Below are 22836 nucleotides of genomic sequence, written 5' to 3' on the forward strand. Positions count from 1 at the left end.
TTTCTGGTTCCTGATTGTGCAAGTGCAATTTGTAAAATGAGCCTTAAAAAAAAAAAAAAAAAAAGCATTATAGTCCAGTGGATTTGATTCAGCACTTTGAACTGTTAAACACAAATAATCAGCCGTGAAAGTCCATCCTGCAATACTGTTGTTTTCGTTTATACATGACAAAGCCGTGACGTCAAAGGAATTTGAAATTATAACTTGCTTGACTTTGAATATGAAGGAATCGGTTAAATAGTGGTGATTTCAGTCATGGATAGGAGTGATTAGTTTGGTAGATGATTACACGTCTGACATCTCAATAGTTGGCGGCAAAAACTAAAAACAACCACATTCGACAGCATTTGGATAGTAAACCTGCATAGAATGACGGCTGATGTCGTTTTTGACTATTTTATAGTCGACTCGTCTTAATTAAAATTGTTGTTTGGCTGACAGAGAAATCAGGATTTCTCATCATGACTCTCATATAGTGAACTTATGCATTTGAATAAGTGAATATTGGGAACTTTTCTAACACGACGCTTTATTTGAGAAGGAATCCGAGTTCAATTTCAGTGATTCCCACGTAAAGCAAAAATTCTGAGAAGCTCTTATATAAAGATAACGCAAGGCAACGTTTGTAATGATTCCACGGTAACATATGGAGGAAGAACCAAAACACACATAACACAGACACCGTTCAGGATGTGCTTGGCTGTGCATCTGTTGTTTTCCCTACAGGTGGCCTTCATTTACCTCCACTCGCTTTCCGAGCAGACAGACGGAGATAGGCAGGAGGCACACAAGAGGAGAGATAAAGCTTTACTTGTGAGAGAGTAGAGCACACAATCGAAACGCGTAATAGAGGATCTCAGCAGGTACAGTATGTCACCGCTCTCAAAGGATAAAGTCTCGTCACAATTCCTGAAAGCATCTCATATCATATGATACGAAAGCAAACAAATGTCGCGACAAAAAAAAAAAAAATCAATCTTACTTTGGTCGTCTTCATCGACGACTCCAAACAATTGTCCCATCAGATTTTAACGTGTCCATCAGGACTAAATCGTTGAGTTACATTCTGATTGATGCAGTATACCCTATAGCAGTTCTGTTGTTAGATAGCCTAACTAGAAGTAAAAACAGCAAAGTTTTTTTTGGGGCCCTGAGATGAGGCGACAAGCTTCTACAGGAGCCACAAGAGAATCGATATGACTTTCCACCATAACCGTGTTAACATCAATATTACTGCCATTGCTATGCAAGAAGGTAATTATAGTGTGGCCGGTGTAAAACGTCTGTCCTATCTATATGATGGATTAAATATAAAACAAAACCTTCCACTTAATGGCCGACAAGAGAGAACCAAATCAATGATCCATCAACAAATAAGTATTACTTTTAAAGCAATGGCTCAGGATGTAGTGATGAAGCTGCTGGAAAGGAGACTTTACTGTACGTTTCAGCAAGTTGCCATTGATTTTACTCCTCCAACAGCATGAAGACAAGTAATGGGGAGCGACGTTCAATAAGAGTGTGGTCCTTTACTGTGTATTAGTGTTTTGCATTTAATAGTAAAAGTGTGTTGTTTCTTTAGTACATGGCACTTTCAATGCTGTATGCTGCTGCCTATTAATGTTTAATTGCCCCATTGTGGAGCCGCTTCGGTGGCTGGATCATACTGACCTTCTAAAAATAATATTTGTGTCCGTGTGTGTGTGTGTGTGTGTGTGTGTGTGTGTGTGTGTGTGTGTGTGTGTGTGTGTGTGTGTGTGTGTGTGTGTGTGTGTGTGTGTGTGTGTGTGTGTGTGTGCTTGTACACACTGGAAAGAAAACCACGGGAAGAGTGGAGGAACAACTGAGGCATCATTACATAATAATTGTTTCCAGTTGTAGCGGGCCCTGTGTTGCAAAGTGAAGGATCAGATGGATTATGTACCCCACTTTCAATAAAACATGAAAGTAATGGCTGCTTCTCTCGCACAGATTTCAAGCATATTTGTTCCGATTAGTTCATGCTGGCTACGGAGCTACAAGACCCAGTCAATCCATAGTGTCTTTGTTAGAGGGCAGGAAAGACACTGAAGAGGGTAACTGATGAGATTTACCATGAATGTCATGGCACTGTGTCTGTGCCGCTTCACTGAAATCTGAGAAACCACGAGAGGCATGTTGTTCCAATACCAAGGCCATAATTGTCTCAGTAGGTTATGGCAGCGCCAGTGAATTCTCTAAAGATTTGGAACGCAGCTTTTTAAGTGTAGAATCAAAGCTTTGCTACATTTCAGATTAGGATCAGTTCCTCAACACCGGCAAAGCTGAAGTGCAGTGTTATCATATATGATGGTGTATGATAAAATATAAATGTGATGGAGCAGAGGTGGACTCCTGTCAAATCAAATTCTCTGTCAGAACGGCTTCAAGGTTCTGATATTTAAAAAAAAAAGAGAAAAGAATAGAAAAGAAAAAGGATGGCAGTCTATATCAACTCTGACCTATTTGTGAGATGACATATCTATGTCATAAACTTTGAATGAACTTTGCATGTACGTGAACTCGAGCCAAAATCTCTCCGGGGAGAGACTCAGACGCTGGCACACACACACACACACACACACACACACACATACATACACATACACGCACACACACACACACACAGTTCTACCTGGCATGAGGGACGTCGATGCTGGAGGACACTACTTTGCGTTTCTGCTCCAGCAGGGACACCGATCGGGTGTCGGGGTCCCGGCTGAGGCGCTTGCCATCAGCCAGCCGCTGTTCCTCCACTGCCTCGGGGCTCAGGCAGCCGCCCTCCATCTTCTGACCTTCTGGAGCGCCGTTACTTGAGCTGTGCTGTAGAGGAGTGCAAAGACAAAGTATTCAGTGTTATGAAACTAAAACTTACATAAATAAGTTAAGGCTGAGCTGATGTAGAAATGCACCAAAACAAACAATGATACAAAGTTGTGCAGAGTATTGACAAATTCCCAATATTGCAGGGGGATTATTGCAAAATGAGGATAGTTTAATCTGGGTCCTCTTAGTTTCCAATTTATTGATGTTCACATTTCAATCTAAAATTATTTGGTTTAATATGGATAAACAAACACTCAGTCCCCCAGAAGGCAGGCTGGATAAACGAAACAAATGCAGTAAGTTCCAAAATAATACGCTAAGTGATTTTGTCTTAAGTCTTGCAAGCATTTTGAAGTCAAAACTTAAAAATATACAAAGTTCTCTAACATGGAAGTGAACGTTTTGCAATTCACCTAATATATGAGGAAGGAAATGCATTTGCTAATCCTTTAGATTCGACCCATACAAAACAAAAGGAAAAACTGTGTATTGTGCGCCTTATAAAACTAAGTCCATATTGTAAGTAACTCTTGAAAATTGGCCAGTTTTTCCATCAGTTATATATATTCTTCTTTTGAATTTCCAAATTATACCTGCTCCATATAGTAAAAACATATTAAGAATCATATGTGTGACTGTTTTATGCATTACTCAGCAGGTTCAGAGAAAATAAATGCAATCTCTGCTAAACATATTTACATCTTTTCACTACAAGTACACACAATACGTTTTTAGAAGCGCGTACGGCTGTCAGTGAATAAATGCTGCCGGTTCCTTTGCATCTAAACAACCCAGCTTGTAGAACCGAGGCTCAATTACATTCCAGCTCCCGGTACAGAAACACTATGTTGTCACATGAATGAACAATGGCCACAGTGAAGCAACACTGAATTAAACAGAGAGAAACACTGTAAATAAAGCCCCCAAAAAACTCTGTAATCTTCAGGTCCGTCATGTATTTTACCGTAAACATGTACTGCAATGAATGCACATTTCCACACAACAATAACACACCCGATCACAAAGGAAGAGCATGGGTTCAATCACAACTCTCTTACAACGCCTACCTGTAGAAATGTAAAAAAAAAACAACTGCTCTACATCATCTATTCTTACACAACAGGGATATGTAGCATATTTTTGCACATGAATACCTGCATACACCTACCCACACACACACACACACACACACACACACCTCGGTGGTTAACCAAAGCCATCAGGCTCTTTGAAACAAAGTGAAAGCCAAAACGCAAACAGAGTGACACACACCGCTGCCCACTCCAGCGGAGCGCTGTCGAGGAGAACGCTCAAACGTGCCTGTGCGCCGTAAATATGTACGCCTGTAATCTGGATCGTCAACCGAAAGTCGAGAATACCGTTAGTCTTGTTGGTGGAAAACACAACAACGCCCGAGCCAATCACACACACAAACAACTTATTGATTAATGAGGTAAAAAAAAAAAAAAACAACAACAAAAAACCCCAAAAAAACCATGAGAGATGAGTATCGAGTATCACTCCTGAAGGAGGCCGGCCACATAAACGGCGCGAAAAGCGCACTGAGGAAACACAGACTTGAGTAAAAACAACAAGATGGATTACACCGGCTCGGGAAAGATTAGGTGTTGTGTGCGCGATGAGTGTACTTCTCAGATAAAACTAACAGCCATTCCTTCCTTTCAACAGGCTTATGAATGATGGCGTTTCACAGAGCCAGGAAATTGAGAATCATGCCAAATCGGTGGTGAAATGTGAGTTGCATATGTCAGAGCTGGTGTTTGGTCTGTTTCTGCTGCACAAAGAAGACCCCCCCCCCCCCCACCCCCCACCCCTTCACCCGCCTTCATCCCTCATTCTTCTCTCTCCCTCTCACATACTCATAACCCGCTTGCTTTGGCCAGCGATTCACTGAGCGTGAAGCTTCTTGTACCTTTACGGGGGTCAAAGGTCAGAATAAAGAATGTCATAAAATCCTAACTGTGTCAGTTTGCTCGTGTGGCTCTTCAGTGTTGGCGAGCACTTGTACTACATCTTCCACCAAAAACCATCAACATGCAAAAAGTCGATGAATAATTGATGATTCTAACATTTGATTTAGCAATTCACTCTTGCGCTTCACAAGGTCTTCAGTAAAAGCCAATTTAGAGTTCATAAGAATGTTCGATCTACATTTGGCTTTAATGTCTTGAATAGATCAAAGTGAGATTAGGTAGATTACAGCTCAGTTTTGATGCCGATTCATCCAACTTGAGGTCGCGGGAGTGATGGAGCTGAATCCAGCAGATAATCGAAGTCATGGTTCTCCCAAGACCACAGGTCACTAGTGGACCGCAGGACTGAACCAGAGACAAATCAACCTGTTCTTGCCAGCTTTATGATCAGGTCAAAAATACGTTGCTTTAATATTTTAGTCCAGATTTTTACCGGGTGTTATTTTGCATATAGAAATGACATTAAAAACTCAATTTAAAAATGTGCGTTCAACACACACACACACACACACACACACACACACACACACACACACACACACACACACACACACACACACACACACACACACACACACACACACACACACACCTCATCCACTCTTAAAAGATCACGACTGCATTTGCCAGGATACAGACGTGACGGTCGCCGTCCTCCATGCTGATGTCGATCAGCCAACCAGTGAGGGCGGCCACGGGCCTGCCTGGGATCACCGCTTCAGAACAAAGAGTCACTCTGCGTCTGTCAACAAGCCTGCTTCATTCACTCCCATGCTGGCGTTCGATCAACACAAACAACAGCAACGACGGCGCAACAAAAACAGGGACTGCCTCTTTGTCAGCATTGAGGAATCGGTGCAACTTAGCTCAAACACAACAACACACACTCTCACCGACCAGCAAGTCAACAAGTGGCATCCTGCCCCACCCCTACAGAACAGGAGGGGGCATTCGTTTGCCATACCGGGAACAGCGCCAGGCTTCCAGATTCTTTGGAGCATGCCACCCCGTTGCCAACCTGAGGCTGCCCACTTTGTTGGCTGTACAGCTGCTGCTCGATTGGGGCACCAAGTCCTCACAAACAACCTCCCACTCCAAAATTTAAAGTAGTCACATCTCACTCATTAAAGAAATACACATGAGGAGGAGGTGGGGAGGGGGGGGGGGGGGGGGGGGGGGGGGCAGACCCAAGCTTTACTACACACTCATACACACACACAAAAAAGCAACACAGATGCACATGTGAATCCAGCACACAGAGGCACACAGAGAGCGGAGACCCCTCCTCCTCGTTTTTATGGCTTGTTTTCGACCTCAGTGGGAATTGAGTCGTGCTGAAAGAGACTTGACCATTGTGCTGACAGAACCACTCTCTCAGCCTCAGCTGCACTCCTCCAGCCTGCACCGGGGACTGTAACGGTCTTGGGCAACAGCTTTTGTGGAGGGCAGCACTGCATCCAGCTCTGTGCAAAACCAAAGTTTACGTAGCATTTCCACAAACCTCAAAAGACCTCACGAGGTCAGCAATGTCTCCAGACAAAACCACCGCATCCGTCTTTGTTTAGATTTTATGTGTGTGCGAGGTTTTTTAATGTAAACACTTCACAACTTCATTTAGGATTGGTGTTTAGCCAATGGGCTGAAATTTGCGTGTTGTTGATATAGGAAATGTGTGGAAACAAGATTTTCTGTGTGGGAAATGACACTTCTTATATGGCATAAAAATACAACACACACATTATGTAAGGACACTAATAAATCAAAATCTAAGCATAAAAGGCTGTTATTTAGTCACAAGCATTCCACAGTCACTCCCTCACCAAAAAAGGACACACACACGCATGCACGCATACACACACACACACAATCTGAGTCCATGTGACAGAAAAACATTCCAGTTGGACTTGAAAACAATTAGGTCATTCCTTATTAGGTCCATATCACGACATCAGCCCAAACTTACGATTTCCCCCTCAAAAATACCACAAGAAATTCGTATAATCTATATTCAAACGACCACATATAAAACAGCCTTACAGGAGCCATTAAAAAAAAACAAAAACAAATGTTTGACAAGCTGCAGCATGTATGGATGCCAAATCCCCAAAACACAACACGTGCACTACGTGCAAATGGAGACTGGATGCACGAGATCGTGTGTGAAAAACAATATACAGAGGATCTCTTTAACATGAGCCCAAAACGCTGCAGTCACAGTGTTTGTTTGCCTCATCTCACCCACCCACTAGCCCACATAAACATTGCGCAGGCCCTCGCGAGCCCTTTGTCCCATACATATATATTCACACACACACACATATATATATATATATATATGATGTCCCTCAAATGTCATGACAGTCCGTCATTTCCTCCTGCATGTTGTCAGATCGCGGCTGTCGCCGCCGTGCGCGGAGCGCGTTTAGTCGGATGAGACACGAGAGGCTGCGGCGGTGACACTCCGCTCCGTGCAGGAAGCGGTTAAACGCTGCAAAACACCGCACAACAAAAACAGTGGAGCGCTGCTGCTGCCCGCCGCCGGAAGACCGGGGCCCTCCGCCACGCACACACGCACACATACAGATACACACACACACACAGATAAACACACACACACACACATAAACACACACACCTTCAGGCTGGACTTGAGCGGTCCTTTGGCCGCAGTGTGGTTGAAGCCCGCGGCTATCTCCTCCTCGGAGAACTCCTTGAGGCTCCCGTCCTGCAGGAGCACCGTGTAGACGCTGCGCCGGCTCCCGGTCCCCGCGGCCGACACGTCCCGGTTCTCCTGCTTGACAGCCTGGACCACTCCTGTCACCGGGGCTCCGTCCCCCGTCGGGCTCGGCGCATAAACTCGGCTGCCGAGGATCGACCGCTTCACCAGGCGCCTCGTATGCATGTCGAAAGAAAGTGTCTCGCTGCGTCCGGAGCCGGTTCACGCCGCTGAAACGTCGAATTCGAACCGGTAAACAACGTCGAGAGAAAAAACACGAAACCGCAGCGGGTCGACTACGCGCTCCAGCAGCCCTGACAAAATGTTAGGAAGCGGCAACATACTCGGGAAAGTCCGCACGGCCTCGCGGGCAAAACTGCACCGAAACCCCGGGGAGCAACTTTGGAAGAGCACCCGGCGGCCGCCTGCGACACTGAACACAGTCATTCGCCGCCAAACAACCTCCACATCCAACCGGCTACCGATCTTCCTCCGTTCGACCCGTTTGTTTTCCCCACTGCTCCCTGTGAGCCGAGCGGGCGCCACGGAAAACGTGTCGAAGTCCACGCGTCCCGGAGCGCAGATGACGTTCGTGCACGATTAACCAAAACGACGATTTATTTGCTGAAATAACCTCCCGGACGCGCGCTATCCGTCACGGGAACGTCCAACTGCCGCGCGTCGCTCGACCGCACGCGCCGCCACGATCGCTTTCACGCAAAAAACGCGTCAAAACACGACCGCCGAGCGAGTCCGGCTCCGGCCTCTTTGAGATCCAGTCCGGCGTCTGATCCGACCGAGCGGAGCCTCCACCGGCGGAATGCTGCCTGTAAACATGTGCGGTCCGGCGGCCGCGGAGCGCCGTGATTGGCCCGCGCAGCACACGCCTCCACAAGCCCCCGCCGCTCCCTCCGTCTCCTCCCGACAGGAGCGGCGCAGCTCGGAGGATGCTCCATTCAAAACAATGACGCAAGGATGGAGAGAAACCCGGGAGGGCGGAGGAGGGGTGGAGGAGTGAAAAGACAGAGAAAAGTGGGAATTTAGGCTAGGAAAGAAAAAAATAAAAAATAAAAAATTCAAGCAGACAGTAAGCTTTCTGCTATAACCTAGTTGTACAGGCATGTAGCCTAGTTTTCAGGTGCCATGGGATTTCTAAATTACTATGGTCTGGGTTTAATAAAATATGTATCTCAGGATTCCTCTGGCCAACTTTTGTAAATGTAAAAAGAACAAGTTTCCTTATTTTCTCACTAAACAGGACAACTTGTAATAATGACAGCCATGATGAAGCTGCACATAAAGCGTACTGCTTGTTTATAAAGCTTTGAGTGGTTTGGGGCCTTAATACATCTTAGATGTACTTGTTGAATATGAAACATCCAGATCCCTGAGGTCCTCAGGAAAAGGTTTACTGAGAAACAAGGCGAAGCAGCTTTTAGTTCCTGCACTCCTCACCTGTGGAAGAAACTTCCTGAACAGCCCAAGACTGCTGACACACTCACTACAGTTAAATTAGGCCTTGAAATATCATCATTTGCACAGGCCTTGCATCAAACAATAGATTTGATTTAATCTATTACCTCTATCTTAATGAAGTTGTTACTTTATTATGCTTTTCTTAATCACTTAGTTTTAATGTATTTCCTTTATTTCATTGTAAAGCAATGACTTGTGTAATGTGCACAGTGGTGTTCGCCCTCTGACCTCAGTGAAAACACAACGGGTTAGTGCCCAGGTTCTTGGAGCCTTGTAGTTTGCATGTTCACTGATATTTCAATCTGGTTTTTTTTGTTTAATTTTCTATTAACCTTTAAAGTTTAACCCATAGTTGACTGGGATTGACTCAACAATGACAAGTATTGCAGTATCTTTCCCGGCTACCAGAGAAACAACCACATGAGGCAAGAAAGCGGGGCCACTTCTGGTCCAGAAAGTAGTGGCAGCTTGTCAGACTGTAAAGCATTTCCCAACGTGATACTATATGACATGAGACACAGAAAGAAGCAAGCCGGCCTGCGAGTGCGACGAGTTCAGCAGTTCTGGCTTTCACTTCAGATTGTCACTTTGAAATATCCGGCGGTTTTCACACTCGGCGCAGCATAAGTTGTCATCTATGCAGTCGCTATCCAATATACTTTCCGAACATTGTTGTTTCCATGACAACCTTCCCATAACTTATTTCCTCCTCTACAGAGTAGAGCAGGTTTCAAAATAGCAGTTAAGCTGACAGTATCTGAAATTATCAGTTATGCGGTTGAACTTATTGGGAAATTTGTCTTTTTTTCTTTTTAGAGCTGCAGTGTGATGAGCATCGATACAAACTGATGATAGATGGCAGCTGTAAGAAACACATATAGGAAGAACAGTGTGATGTCGCTGTAATAATTCATTTTGTATGACCAATAATAGGCATCCAACCTCTGTGTTGAGCAGGTGGAGCCATTAATATAGTCCAAATGTTACCACCAGTTGTCTGCAGTTACCGAACAAATGAAGTCTTTCCAAAGTGTAAAAATAACAAATTAAAATTTTGTTTAATAACTTTTGAAGCAATCGTGACTCTTGTGGGCCCTATTTAGTGTAATGAGAACAAATCAGCCTCAGAATGGGACATACAACATGTTTACATATACAAATTACACCATACAGGCGTTTAGATTTTTTTTTTTTAATACATGATGTGAATGCCTGATCTCTCCATCCACATAATTCGTCACAGGAAATCCTGCAAAGTGAGTTTTGTTTGCATTGTTTAACAGTGATACAGACTCACTGTTTGTTTACCGTGTAAAAATAGCAAAAAAAAAAAAACAATAGTACATTCAATAGTTGTGTTTGTTTGACTTGTCTGTGCACAGAAAATACATACAGCATACATGAAAAAGTAGGATCTATTCTTTCCCCAACCAAACACATCATGATGCATACATATATATATATATACAGCTCGCATGTAAATAACGAGAATAAAGAGGTATCTACTTCACTTGTTTATCTAGCTAAGGGTTGCACGGCGCCAGAGGCAATAAAGGTGGGGCAGTGTACATCCTGACACACGTTCATACCTATAGGCAATTTAAAACTACCAATTAACTTCAAATGCGTGCTTTTGTCGGAGGAAGCCGGAGTAATTGGAGGGAACCTAAAGGAAGAACATGCAAAACCTACCAATAAAGGGCCCCCAAGGCTGGAATTGGACTCACATATTTTTGCTATGAAGCAAAAGCTCTAACCACTACTCCCCCCGGTTCTTAGATTTAAAATATATATGTGTGTCCTCAGTTCAGTTCTCTAAAGAAATGACAGCAGTTTGTTGTTGTGTATAGCTATATATATATATATATATATATATATATATATATAGCTATAGAAAAGAAGAAAGAATCATGTAAATGACTGTATATGATGTTCTGTTTTATGGATTGTGTGCCACACATTTACACTAATGAAGAACCATCATTTTTCCAAACTTTGTTATACAACAGATATAATGGCACCTGAGTGCAAAATTCAGTAAAATCCATGAAACCGGAAGGCGTGACCTCATCGCGTCTGAAGTTGTCGCTCTAAAAGAGACACAGCGACCTGACGGATGAGTCCCTTCTGATTGGAAAGTTCACAGCACTTTGATAAAAGCAGATTTTCCAGGCTGGCGAGTTCATCTGTCGTAATCGTCACCCTGAGTGGCAGAGAAAATATACCCGAGGATGTTATCGCTGTAACAAATGACCTAATTAATGTCAAACGTAATGTTTGGAGAAAATCCTGCACGGTGTGCAATCCCTCTGCAAGACGGGCCCCAGTGGATACGCACGCACAAAACGACACAATTTATTACATATATATATTTTAATAGAACAATTCATGTCATAAAATATTTACATGCGGAGAATGGGAGCCGGACTGGAAGTGGGAGTGACAGATGTGGACATAACTGCCAAAACCGGCTTTGCCCTTTGATCAAAGGCGGGTGTCACCACAGAGTTGTCTGCTGGTCGTAGGGGGGGCGCGGGGGGGGGGGGGGGGGGGGGGGGGGGGGCAAATGGTCTCATTAGGGGAGGAGTGGAGCCGAGGGAGCGTCTCCGCATCTCAAACACCCCCCCATTCCCTGAAGGGGAATATGTGTGTGTGTGTGTGTGTGTGTTTATATGACCGACATAGACAGCCTGAGAGGGTAAGTAATTTTAGGTAAGTATCTATTAACTGTGTCTGTGTATGTTGTCCTGATTAGATTTGGCACTAAAACATTTCCCCCCCTTTGGCAGATCATTTCCTTAGAGGTCATTTATCGTGTTCGGCGAACACCAACTATATCTGATGGCACCACCCTGATGTGTATTCACGTCAGTTGGTCGGGACAAAGCACTCCGACGGTCATGGTTTTAAATAACACTGATAATGACCCCTTTGCTGAAATTAACACTATTTTTCTTGAAACGGCTTCTAATTATAAAACACCGGGGGGGTTGGATTCCATTAAAAATCCTTCTTTCACTGTGGCAATACTTGGGAGATATTTTAAAAAGTCTATAATTTATGAATCCAATAGATGCCAGCGCAGGCCGGCTGTGTTCATCCGATCCACAAACAAGCTCCCGCACGTCCAGCGAAACGTGAACCGAAGCTGGAGACGTCGTTAAGATTTTTGATGTGGTTGGAAACAGATGACACAATCTTGTAAGGTAGTAATGACAGAGATATTTACAGCTAAAAGCACCAGTCCTATTCATTTGAAGGGGATCGCAACAACAACAACAGTTATGAGAACTTTATTTTTCTCTCCCCCTCTTAAATAAAAGTACCACACTTCTCTTTTAATGCATGTTCTAAAAGAAATGTACCATATGTCTGACTCCTGTTTTACTACCGGTAATAGATTAAATGCTTTGAGCAACATTAAGATATAAAAAGCTTATCGACAACGAGGTTTGAGCTTTCCTTAACACATCAGAAACACATCAGTGGCTCTAACAGACTTATTCCTTTTTTTTTTTTTTTTTTTAATTATTCCACTCTGGACATTGTACAAATAAGTAAAAGCTTACAGAAAATTTCCAGCAAGTAACAGTTGGTTAAAATAGTGCTCTAACTATATACAAGCCTTGGTCGGCATGTCGTCAGTACAGGCTACAAACATACAAGTGCGGTTTTCTCTTCTTTAAAAGCTTCAGGTGCTTAAATTGTGCAGACATTGAACTAGATTGTGATGAGGCTTTGTGTATAAGTGAAGTACCATAATATCAAACACTGTGCTTCAATGCCGGCTGACTATCTTGTACCAAAAAACCATAAAAATACAACAAAATACAGAGAGAAAAAAAAAATAAATGCAGGTTTGTCGTCACATTAAAGGTGTTTTGAATTGGCTTCTACCTGGATGCGCACGTATATGTAGTTTCTAAACAATTGGAAAAGCGTACCAAACTGTCCTCACAACTCACTTCCATTTAGTTTTCTCCATAAAAATGCTAGAAATGTTTATAAAAGCCTATGTACTCTTCTCTAACAGACACACTCGGAAACATTTCACAATTACACGACGATATGCATCTTCAAATAAATATGAATTCCACAAAAAAAATAAAACAAAAATTGACATGGGTGGTAAAAGTTGTACAAATCCACTTCCCTCACCCTGTGTTCTCCATTTTGGTTGTGAAGACGCCTCATTTTCTCCCGTGACACGTTTAAGCTCATACATGTGCAGAGTCAAGCCTTAGCCAAAAGGACATGCAACAGTGCGGAGCAAGTCATGACGTCATCAGCTCGGTTTGACAGCATCTATCAAACACCAGCTTTGTTTTTGATAAACATTTGGCCACAGATCAAGACAAGACTTTTTTTTTTTTTTTTTCTTTCCCTTTCCACACCCACACAGGAATCTCAAAAGGGCGAATGCACAGCGGAGGAGCTGCCAACCTGACAAGGAACAGCCTCGAAATGCATCATCTGACACCTCAATAAAACATGACACTGAGTCACCTGGAGGAAGCTGGAAGGACGAGCAGCTGCAGAACGAGGGGATGAAAAAGATGTCACTCCTTCGCATGTGGAGCAAGGGGGCGCCATGTTCACCTGCATATGGAACTGACGGAATTCTTGGTGTCTTCTTTTGTTAGTTGACACTGATAATGTCTCCAGCCCACTCTTGAAATGTTGCGATATATTTTTCTTTTTGATTATTTGATGTTCGTCCAGAATCAAGAGGTTTTATATTTTTAAGGCCGACAAGTACCAAAGACATTCACCCTGCTCGATAAATTAGAAACAGTCAAGTTCAGATATGATAAACCGTACCCAAGCAGTAATGAGGACACTCATGCATGGATGATGGATGCTGTGGCGAGCCATTTTCTGTCGACCCCCCCTCCACCCCAAGCCATGTGCTCAAAGTACACTTGATAGCAAGTTTAAAGCTGCAGAGATGTCTGTAGGTAAAAGCGGCAGCGCAGGAGCTTCCCCAGAAGCGCCGCTGGCGGAGATGACGAGGGTGTGAGAGGACTCAGAGTCGTGAAGTTTCCCGGCTCAGATCCAACTCTCCGACGCTCTCGTAGTCCGGCTCGGCCTTAGCAGAGTCTGCGCCTTCTGCCGCGTGTGCGTCGTCCAAGCTATTAGTCTTTGGGAAGGCGATGGTTTCGTAGCCGGGGTCCGTGCCGTCCAGCAGGGGGTCCTCGCCCACCTGGGGCTCGTCGGGCTGGGCGTAGATATCTCGGACGGTGGCGTAGAGGTCGCTGGAGGAGGAGTCCGGGACCAGACCTTTGATCTCCGCGATGCTGCTGTAGTCGTGCTCTTTGTCTTCCTCGCTGGCGTCGCCGTCACAGTTTGCTCTGTTGACGGTGGAGTACACCTCCGACTGGAAGAAGGAGAAGACACGCGATGATACAGACCTTTCTATTGAACTGCCTTCACAATGAAACAAAGTTGTTGTGACTCTTACAGTAACTTGTTGGTTGGTGGAGGCCCTGTTGCCAATGACTACCTAAACTACAGATGGATCGGCATTAAAACACCAGTGAGTGACAAACCTTTGTTCAGATGAATACTCTAACATATAAATAACACTGTAACTTCTTATATGCACAGGGTGCAGCAGTCACTGTAATTCCTTTTACACCAATGGTGAAAATAAGCTTCTCTTTAGCACAATTTATTGACTTAGGACATTGCAGGCGGTTAGACAGAGCAGTCACAACAATGAATATAAACTTTGTAATGTTTAGAAAAACTCTAACTTGAGTGAAAGCATATCAACAACGAAAATCCCACATAAAAAGTTGAAAATATACTTGAATATTTTGGATTTGTTAGATAATTAGATAATAACCATGAATATTAGATACCTGCTGACATGTTCTTGATTGAGCTAATAATAAAAATGCAAAACACAATAAATAAATAAATAAATCACACAAATAATAATAATAATAATAATAATAATAATATGCTTACATTTGGTACTTCTATATAATTTGCGAAGTCATTTGATGCTATTGTTGAATTCTTATGGGAACGTTTACAGCTGTAAGTTCATATCGTAGGAAACATGCATTTCCCCACGATCCTTTGCCTTTCACAATAATGCCCGTATGTCGTTGTGCACATTACAGTAAAATACTGCTGAAATTACAGAAATGTGTCAGTGTAGGCGGTTGCTACGCTGCTTATTATTCTCATTTACTTCATGTATTAGACAAAAATCCGCTCCTCATGGCAGCAGAGATAATAAAAACACTAAGAGTCAAGACACTGATGCATTCATAACCAAATAACCCCACAAGGTTTCTTTTTTTTTTTTTTTCCATTTTAGCACATCGCCTGATATCGTATGACTGTTTCACGATTTTCCACTGCGGGTTTTTTTTTTTTTCTCTCCCGCTTTTGTTCTGTCTTTTATTATTTCTTTCTAATCTTCTCGAGTGTTGGCATTCATACAGTGAAGTGCGGCCGTCTCGGGACTGGAAACTGCAGTTTTGGGAATAAGGGAGTTTAACACACACTTACCTCATTGTTTGACAGAACTTGGTTGTTGAGCCGCGGTGCAGACGACAGAGGGGAGTGCAACTGGAGGAGAAAAGAAGAGCACAATAGATTGAGATACGGGTGCAGAGTGCAGACGAGTGAAAGCACCAACGCAGCCGTTTTTTTTTTTTTTAAAAGACTTTTGAGGGAACGCAATTAATTTCTCATTGTGTTCCTCATCGAGCTGTATTACTAAAACATGCGGGAGAAAGTATCGACGGGTTCTCACAAACATATCCACCAGTAGAAAGGGCTCAATAGTGAAATTGTAAACTCCTCCCAGCCGTGGGAGAGACTGGTGTCCTGCATCTGCAGTTTCTGCCGCGATACACGCGGGGCTAATGTTCTATATAACAAGCCATTCATTAAAAAAAATTATTTAACAAACGTCGATAGGAAGTGACAGAGAGCGGGACGCTTTTGAGCACAGCCTCTGTCCACCTCGCCTGGTGATCGATGAGGGAGCCATTAATCAACAAAGCACATCTGACAGCAGTACAAAACACCTCAGGAGTCTAACAAGAATCTCAATATTCCTGCCAACACTCACTAAATAGTTTATGTGTGGAGGGGATTAAAAAAAAAAAAAAAAAAAAAAAAGAAAAGGAAGGAAAACACTGCTTTTTGTGTGTTTCGCTGCTTTCTTTTCTCTTTTTACAAGGCCAGAATTTGAGATTCAAACCTTGGCTGGAGGTGCCAAGGTTAATGCTGATGTATTAAAACCGAGAAAGCTGTTCGCTGCTGAGGCACGGCACTTGGTGTCACTTAAGGACAAATCTCCATGCTGGCCACACCGAATGAAAAGTCAGTGCACACAGATCATCCATCAAGCTGTCCGGCTGGAGCTGCACGTAGTACTATCTTCATGCAGATACATGTCATACTGGCATTTTCAGGGAGCATGTAAATCAATTGGATTACTTTATGGATATGGCTTGTTTGGAGACATGATTACTTTTATAGATCCGGCATACACTCTGCCAGCAGATGCCTTTTTCATTTCACTTTAATTAGCCAACCAATTAGCCAGAATGCCCCTGGAGGAGCGTTTGTATGAAACAAGGACGCAAGTGACTTGGCTCAGTCATTGCACTCCGAAGTGTGTTTCACAATGTTTGTTCATCTAATATGAAGCCCTCTTACCGATGGCTCAAGCGTTATTGCAGATGAAAGCAGAATTTGAAGTTAGTCAGCCACCCAATCAGCGGTAATCGCATTATATATAGATACACGGCATTTGATGGACGCACTTCTCTGGGGTTGACTGGTCAGAGCATTAGACTGTGAAGGACAGAAGCTTTGAGCCCTGAAGAAATGTTCCAGGCTGCGTTATGATCCTGACACTTAACCACACTTGGGACTAGGGATATGCACAATTAGTTAGTTAAACGTCCGTCGCTCACTAGTCGGCACCTGAAGTATCAGTCGGTTCAACAAATACTCTTTTGAGACCGCTGCACAGTGCGACTTTCAGCAGACAGGCTCAAGGACGGACGTTGTCATCCTTGCCACCAAAGACAACCTGCGATAAAATTCTGACGGCGTCCGGAATTTGGTGATCGTGACGGCTGCTGTGAGCCTGCGACCTACGTCAGCTATCTAACCAATAGAAACGCAGCATGAAATGACATAATGAACAACGAGACACTGGCGCTAAACCCATGTAGCTACTTTGCGGCTGCAACGGCAAACTATAGGACTTAGAAGATTGTTCAAATCTTGCAGCATGTGGCCGCTTTTATTCATCCACCGTATACGACTGTCATGCAGGCAGCCACCACTAGTTGGGATTACAGAGTCATGAGACAGAATACCTGCGCCACATGGGGGTGTTTGTTTTTTAAGCCGTTTTAAAACGGCATCGCAGAAGGATGAAGATGTCCTCTCGCAAAACCAACATGGCTTGGCAGTACTTTCATCTCGACTGTGAAAACAAGGTAGCATGGTACTAAATTCTGACTGTTTTCTGAGTGATTCTTATTTTTCTTTTGCGTTAAAAGAAATTTATCGCCAGGAACATCGCAACTTAATACACAAGGAAGCAAGCTGTGTTCGTGCTTTGAATAATTGTGTTGCAAGATGAAGTGGTTTTCAGACTATGGAAGAAACTGCAGTACACGCGGTCCGGTTTGTTGCCGAGCTTTGTCTAGGCTTAAAAACAAAGTACTACTGCAAAAGAAAAAGCTGCAAGGTACTTCTTGATGGCGAGCCACTTACTTTCTCTCAATTCAACATTTCTAAACGTATGGCTGTATGTTCTGCATCTGTATGCGTCAAGAAGTTACATCTGACAGATCAACATTTTGATGCGTTATAATCACATGCGATGCACTCACATAGGTGTATGCAAATCAGGATTATGGGCATGTGTTTGTATGCATGTGGGAGATACAGTGACCTACAACGGAGTTATTATAGCTATAAGCCGATTACAGCTGCCGCAGAAGATGGATGGCACAGGTGTCAGTGTGTCAGTCACGGTGACGCATGCATTTAATCTCAGATTGTTGCATTTCCAAATAGTCACACAAAAAACGTAAACAAACAACAGTGACTCCATGAGCATCCTAGAAAAACCCAGTTCTCACCTACTCAGTCGTTTCACATAACACAAACAAATGCTCTATCTAACAATACCGGTTCCTTTCAGCCACCGGCAGCTCGACAGTGCTGACATGCTGAATATCGCAGTTTCGCTGGACCATGTCCCCGATGTACAACCCAGCAGCCCAGTGGCTGGGTCAAATTCATTTCCTGCACCTCATAAGAAGCCCACAGGCGACAAGCAAGCAAATAACTGCAAACAAGCGTTACTGCTGTTTATGACAGTCCAATAACTGTTCAACTGCACAGGATCACAGGAGCTGTGGAAAAAAAAAAAAAAGGTCACAAAGAGGCTGTGCGAGTGTGGAGCTGCAGCACTGAGCGAGAAACCAGGTGGACGTGTATGTAAAAATGCTTGCATATAGAAAGCCTGCCTGCCTGCCTGAGTATAAGAGAGCAGCATTTACCAAGCTGTTACCTGAGGGGATTCCTCTCAGACATTTACATACGAGCACCTCAGTGTGTGTGTGTCTGTGTGTGTGTGTGTGTGTGTGCAGATGCGAGGGATGGATGCAGAGAGGGAGAGTTTCTACAGCCCGTATCATCCATCATGAAGCCAGACTGACTGTCAGAGTGATGGTGGCCAGCTGGTGCACAATACACACACATACACATACACGCGCGTACACAGGCAGTCTTGGCCAGACAAGACAAATCACAGATGACTCCCGGTCATACATGGGCGTAAACCACAGGGAGCCAGGAACATTCCCGGTTAACCTTAAATCAGCCCCAGGGTGTCCACGGAGCAGAGTATATGTAAACACAGCCGTGTCACGGGGCGGACCTATATGCGTGTGTAATACGGGGGGTGGTTGGGGACAAAATGAGATGCATGGGGTTGCATACATTTGTGGGTGGCTTATAGACTACATTTTCAAGTGTGTGTGTGTGTGTGTGTGTGTGTGTGTGTGTGTGTGTGTGTGTGTGTGTGTGTGTGTGTGTGTGTGTGTGTGTGTGTGTTGGCCAGCGCAGCAGAGTGTGGAGATACACTGGAGCTCACTCGATCAAGATTTGATCACGAATATGGGGGTCAGCTGAGGCTACGTTCGCCTGCTGTCCAAATGAGAAGCAGTGATTAACTAATTGGCTACAACACCACAGACAAAGGGATGGAGAGAAGTGAGCGGGGCAAAAAAAAAAAAAAGAAAGAGGAGCAGGGGGTAGTGAGAGGGTAAGAGAGGCCAGAGAGATAGAGGATATTAAATAATATTTATGGTTTATTACAGCATGGGTCATATTTCCGTTGCTCGGGCTGCTGATTTTAGCTGTTTTTGAATCCACTGTTCACAATAATGTAATTATGAAGACCAGAGAAAACAAAAACAATGTAATTGCCATCATGCTAATGTTTGGCAATAACATTTCCATAGCTACCACACGAATGTTTCGCAGGTATATTGTTTACATTTGTCACTCTTCGGAGTGCTAATTAGCTGCATGCGGCATAATCCTGTGGGAATCAAACATATCTGGTTAAAAAATTCCCCACAATTCTATGTACTAGTAAAAAGCCGTTGAGGTTTTGTACAAGAGACGCCAAAAAGAATGTTTTATGTGGAGGGATGGCGGTGGATTCTTCTCCCTCAATTGTACGATTTCTGTGTCAAATTTAGCAGCGGCTCAAACAATAACCGTTTAATTATTTTAGTCTGGATCAAAGTCAGGAGGAAAAAAAACTTCTTTAGAGCAACAAGGGGCCCCTGGTGAGAACAAGGAAAGTTAGTTAAAACAGGAAATATAAAGTAAACAAGACTTGAGAGGGGGGCGGGGAGAAGGACCAGTCGTAGTTTTTTGTCTGATGCCGTTCGTCCTTCGCTCAGTGAGTTGTTGTGATCCTCTGAAGGATTTCCACATGTGGACGGCAGCATGCTGAGCGCAGCAGCTCTTGTTCCGCCTCCGACACTGGAACTGCTTTTTGTTTCTTTCCACCTTCGTTTCTCGTTCTCTCTTTCCATCTCCTCCCCTGGACATTTTTACGTGTCACCTCTTTCCCCTCTGTAATGTCGTTGCTTCTTTGTCACCCGCCTCTCCTCGCTCGCTTCCTTTTCTGTAACAGATGACTTCATTTGTATGCTGCTGGGCCTCTTGTATCCCTCCCACTCCCCCACCACCGTTTCGTTCGCTCTATCTTGCCGCCTCTCACTCTTGACTTTCCTTCTACCCCAGCCTTTTCAGCATTTTCTTTTTTTTTTTTTTTTTGAGTCAATCTCCCATCATCTCTCCGTCACTTATCTCTGTTTCATCTATTACTCTCTCCGGCTCTTCTCACTCTGGTTCCCATTTTCATTCTCCGTCTCCTCCCCGTCACTCCTTCACCGTCTCTCTGTCACCCTCAAATTTCTTCCTCCGGTCTGCCACTCTCTCCCCAAAGCAGCACCGAGATGGCAGCTTAGCAGATGATAATTGTGGTGGAGAGACACATCTCCCTTTTTCTTTGTCCCCCATGGTATTTTTCTCAAGCCACTTAGACCGACTCTCCTGCGAAGCGTCGCTGAATTAGATGACTGGCGTCGGCTATATCGGGGGGATAAATGGTTTTATCTCAGGAATCAGAAAGAGATGGGGATTATGACCTTAGGATGGAAAGTTTCTTTAAAAACCCACAAGCCATTGGTTTCGTTCACGTTGAAAAGTGCCGTGAGACTAAACTTTTACTTTTATTTTTACTCCACATTCCCCTTCCCATGTTCTTTTCCACTATAAGACGTTATTGTTAAGGGTTGTTGTGATGCAAACGCAATAAAATAGCAATCACTCATCTCTTCTAGTTAAATAATGTTTATATGGTCATTAGATGGCACTGCATGTCAATGGGATGCTGATACATCAAAAAAATATCCATCACCACCCTATTTGACTGACAGCACAAGTGAAAATATGGCCAAAAAGATAAAGCTATTTTCTACGATTCTTTTCTAAATTCATGCAGCAGAAAACAGGAGCAGAGCAGAAGCGTTTGAGAAACATGTGAGGGACTGAAGAAAACCTGAGAAACAAAGAAGGCTAATGGCGAGTCAAAAGTGACAACAGCAAGGGGGTGGAGGAATGCAAGTCAAGCTGCGGCATGAAAAAAATAATAGCAAGTTAAACTCCAATGCGACTTATAGTCCTGAATAAATATTACAGCTGTGCAACATATCGCAACTCTATCATCATCCGCATAACAAACATTGTGAAACACTGACTGCACTTCCATAAATTGTATTTCCAAACTGAGGAAAAATTCCAAAAAACAATAAGGTAAACAACCAGGAAGAGAAAAGTGCTGCTCGTGGGAACTGCAGAAGTAATTGATCTGAAAAAATAAATAAAACATTGCAGCACTGGTCAAAAAGAGCACACACCTAATTTATGTAGTAATTACAGCCCGTGACCACTTGTTGGATAAAGTGGTAAAGGACTGATGGATGGATGGATGGATGGATGGATGGATGGATAGATGAATGAAGAACCCTCACCTCTCCATTGTGCAGCCCGGCCTCCACCACTCCATTCATCACCACCGGCTGGTTGTCATTTTCATCCAGAACCTTCTCTGGTACCGGCGGCGGGAGCTCCTCCTCGGGTTCTTCCGGTGGCTTGTTTGAAAGAAGGCCGGCGTTATCGGAGCGCCTCTTGGCCTCCATGTTGACACTGTGGCGGCTCTTCTTGTTCAGGTCGACGGAGGCGTACTCCACCCCCGCGCACAGCGGCCCCCGCTCAGGCGTGCTGGGGCTGAGGTGGCCGTTGAGGAGGGAGGCGGCGGGGTGACGTGAAGGTTCGTCGGGGCTGAGCTGGGCGGTACCGTTAGGGAGGCCAAGGTGTGCGGGGGGGTCTTTGAGCTCCTTGACCGTCTCGTACAGAGAGTCCTCGACACTGACGTCGCGCGACGCCACCGCCATCTCCTTCACCACCTGGATGGCAGAAATACTGATTCCTTCAAATGTTTCCAAATGTGCAAAATACATTTTTGATGCTTCTCCGGTTCTCTTGTGAAAAACAGCATAATTCTTGAGCTAATCCCCACGCTATAGTTTGACCCTGAGCTCAATCAATCGCACAAATCAATCACTCAGTCAACCAGACCGGCGATTTTTGAAGCAGTCAAAGCTTTAATCTCCTCTAATGGGCACGTCCAAGCACAGTCTGCGGAAAAAATATGATTCTGCTGCTGAAAGGTGACTTTAAACACTGACCTCATAAGTGCTGTCCCCCGAGGCCGGGGGTCCGTCCCCCATGAGGGCGTTGTTGGGGGGGATACTGGGAAGCTCGCGGTCCTGAGGACACTTGGAGGACCTGAGCTCTGATTGGCTGGAGAGCATCTCCTCCGACAACTGGGGACTTGTGTCCTGCGTGTCTGAGAGGACTGGTGCAGTGGAGAGAAAACGATGGGAGTCAGGGGCAAATTAACTGTTTGTTGTTGCCAATATTGTTGTGCTATTTATTAGATCACGATTTCATGGTCGCTCTGTGATGACTCACAATTTTCTTTTGCATAAAAAAAACAGGTTTTAGTATTTACAACACACTGAAACTGGTGTTTAATAGCCACAGAAGTAGAGATGACTAATAACATTACATAGATAGTCATCACGAAAAAACAACAGCTGAGGTTTAAAATGCATCAGCCAAATAGCAAACAAGCTGCATAGCAACAGAAGTGGAGCAAATGTCAAC

At 44.0% G+C, this 22836-nt stretch overlaps 2 protein-coding genes across 4 annotated transcripts in view; both read right to left on the minus strand.

Moving 5' to 3' along the window:
• znf704 (zinc finger protein 704) overlaps positions 1-8342 on the minus strand; it is a 44206-nt gene extending 35864 nt beyond the window's left edge. Inside the window, exons 1-3 of one of the 3 annotated variants that reach the window (XM_080485385.1) lie at positions 7899-8084; positions 7474-7784; positions 2654-2841 (exon numbers count right to left, since the gene is read on the minus strand). In XM_080485385.1, the coding sequence (XP_080341511.1) occupies positions 2654-2841; positions 7474-7740 (455 nt within the window). In that variant the 5' untranslated portion in view covers positions 7741-7784; positions 7899-8084. Of the gene's footprint in view, positions 1-2653; positions 2842-7473 lie in introns of all 3 variants that reach the window. The other 2 variants (XM_080485384.1, XM_080485383.1) reach the window with 2 other exon arrangements.
• Positions 8343-12308: 3966 nt separating this feature from the next.
• The window catches only part of pag1 (phosphoprotein membrane anchor with glycosphingolipid microdomains 1), a 50817-nt gene continuing 40289 nt past the window's right edge, over positions 12309-22836 (minus strand). Inside the window, exons 6-9 of the mRNA XM_080484436.1 lie at positions 22356-22525; positions 21639-22073; positions 15556-15615; positions 12309-14407 (exon numbers count right to left, since the gene is read on the minus strand). Of these exons, the coding sequence (XP_080340562.1) occupies positions 14057-14407; positions 15556-15615; positions 21639-22073; positions 22356-22525 (1016 nt within the window). The 3' untranslated portion in view covers positions 12309-14056. The remainder of the gene's footprint in view (positions 14408-15555; positions 15616-21638; positions 22074-22355; positions 22526-22836) is intronic.

This window comes from Lipophrys pholis (assembly GCF_963383615.2).
Source record: "Lipophrys pholis genome assembly, chromosome: 17".
Taxonomy (NCBI): domain Eukaryota; kingdom Metazoa; phylum Chordata; class Actinopteri; order Blenniiformes; family Blenniidae; genus Lipophrys; species Lipophrys pholis.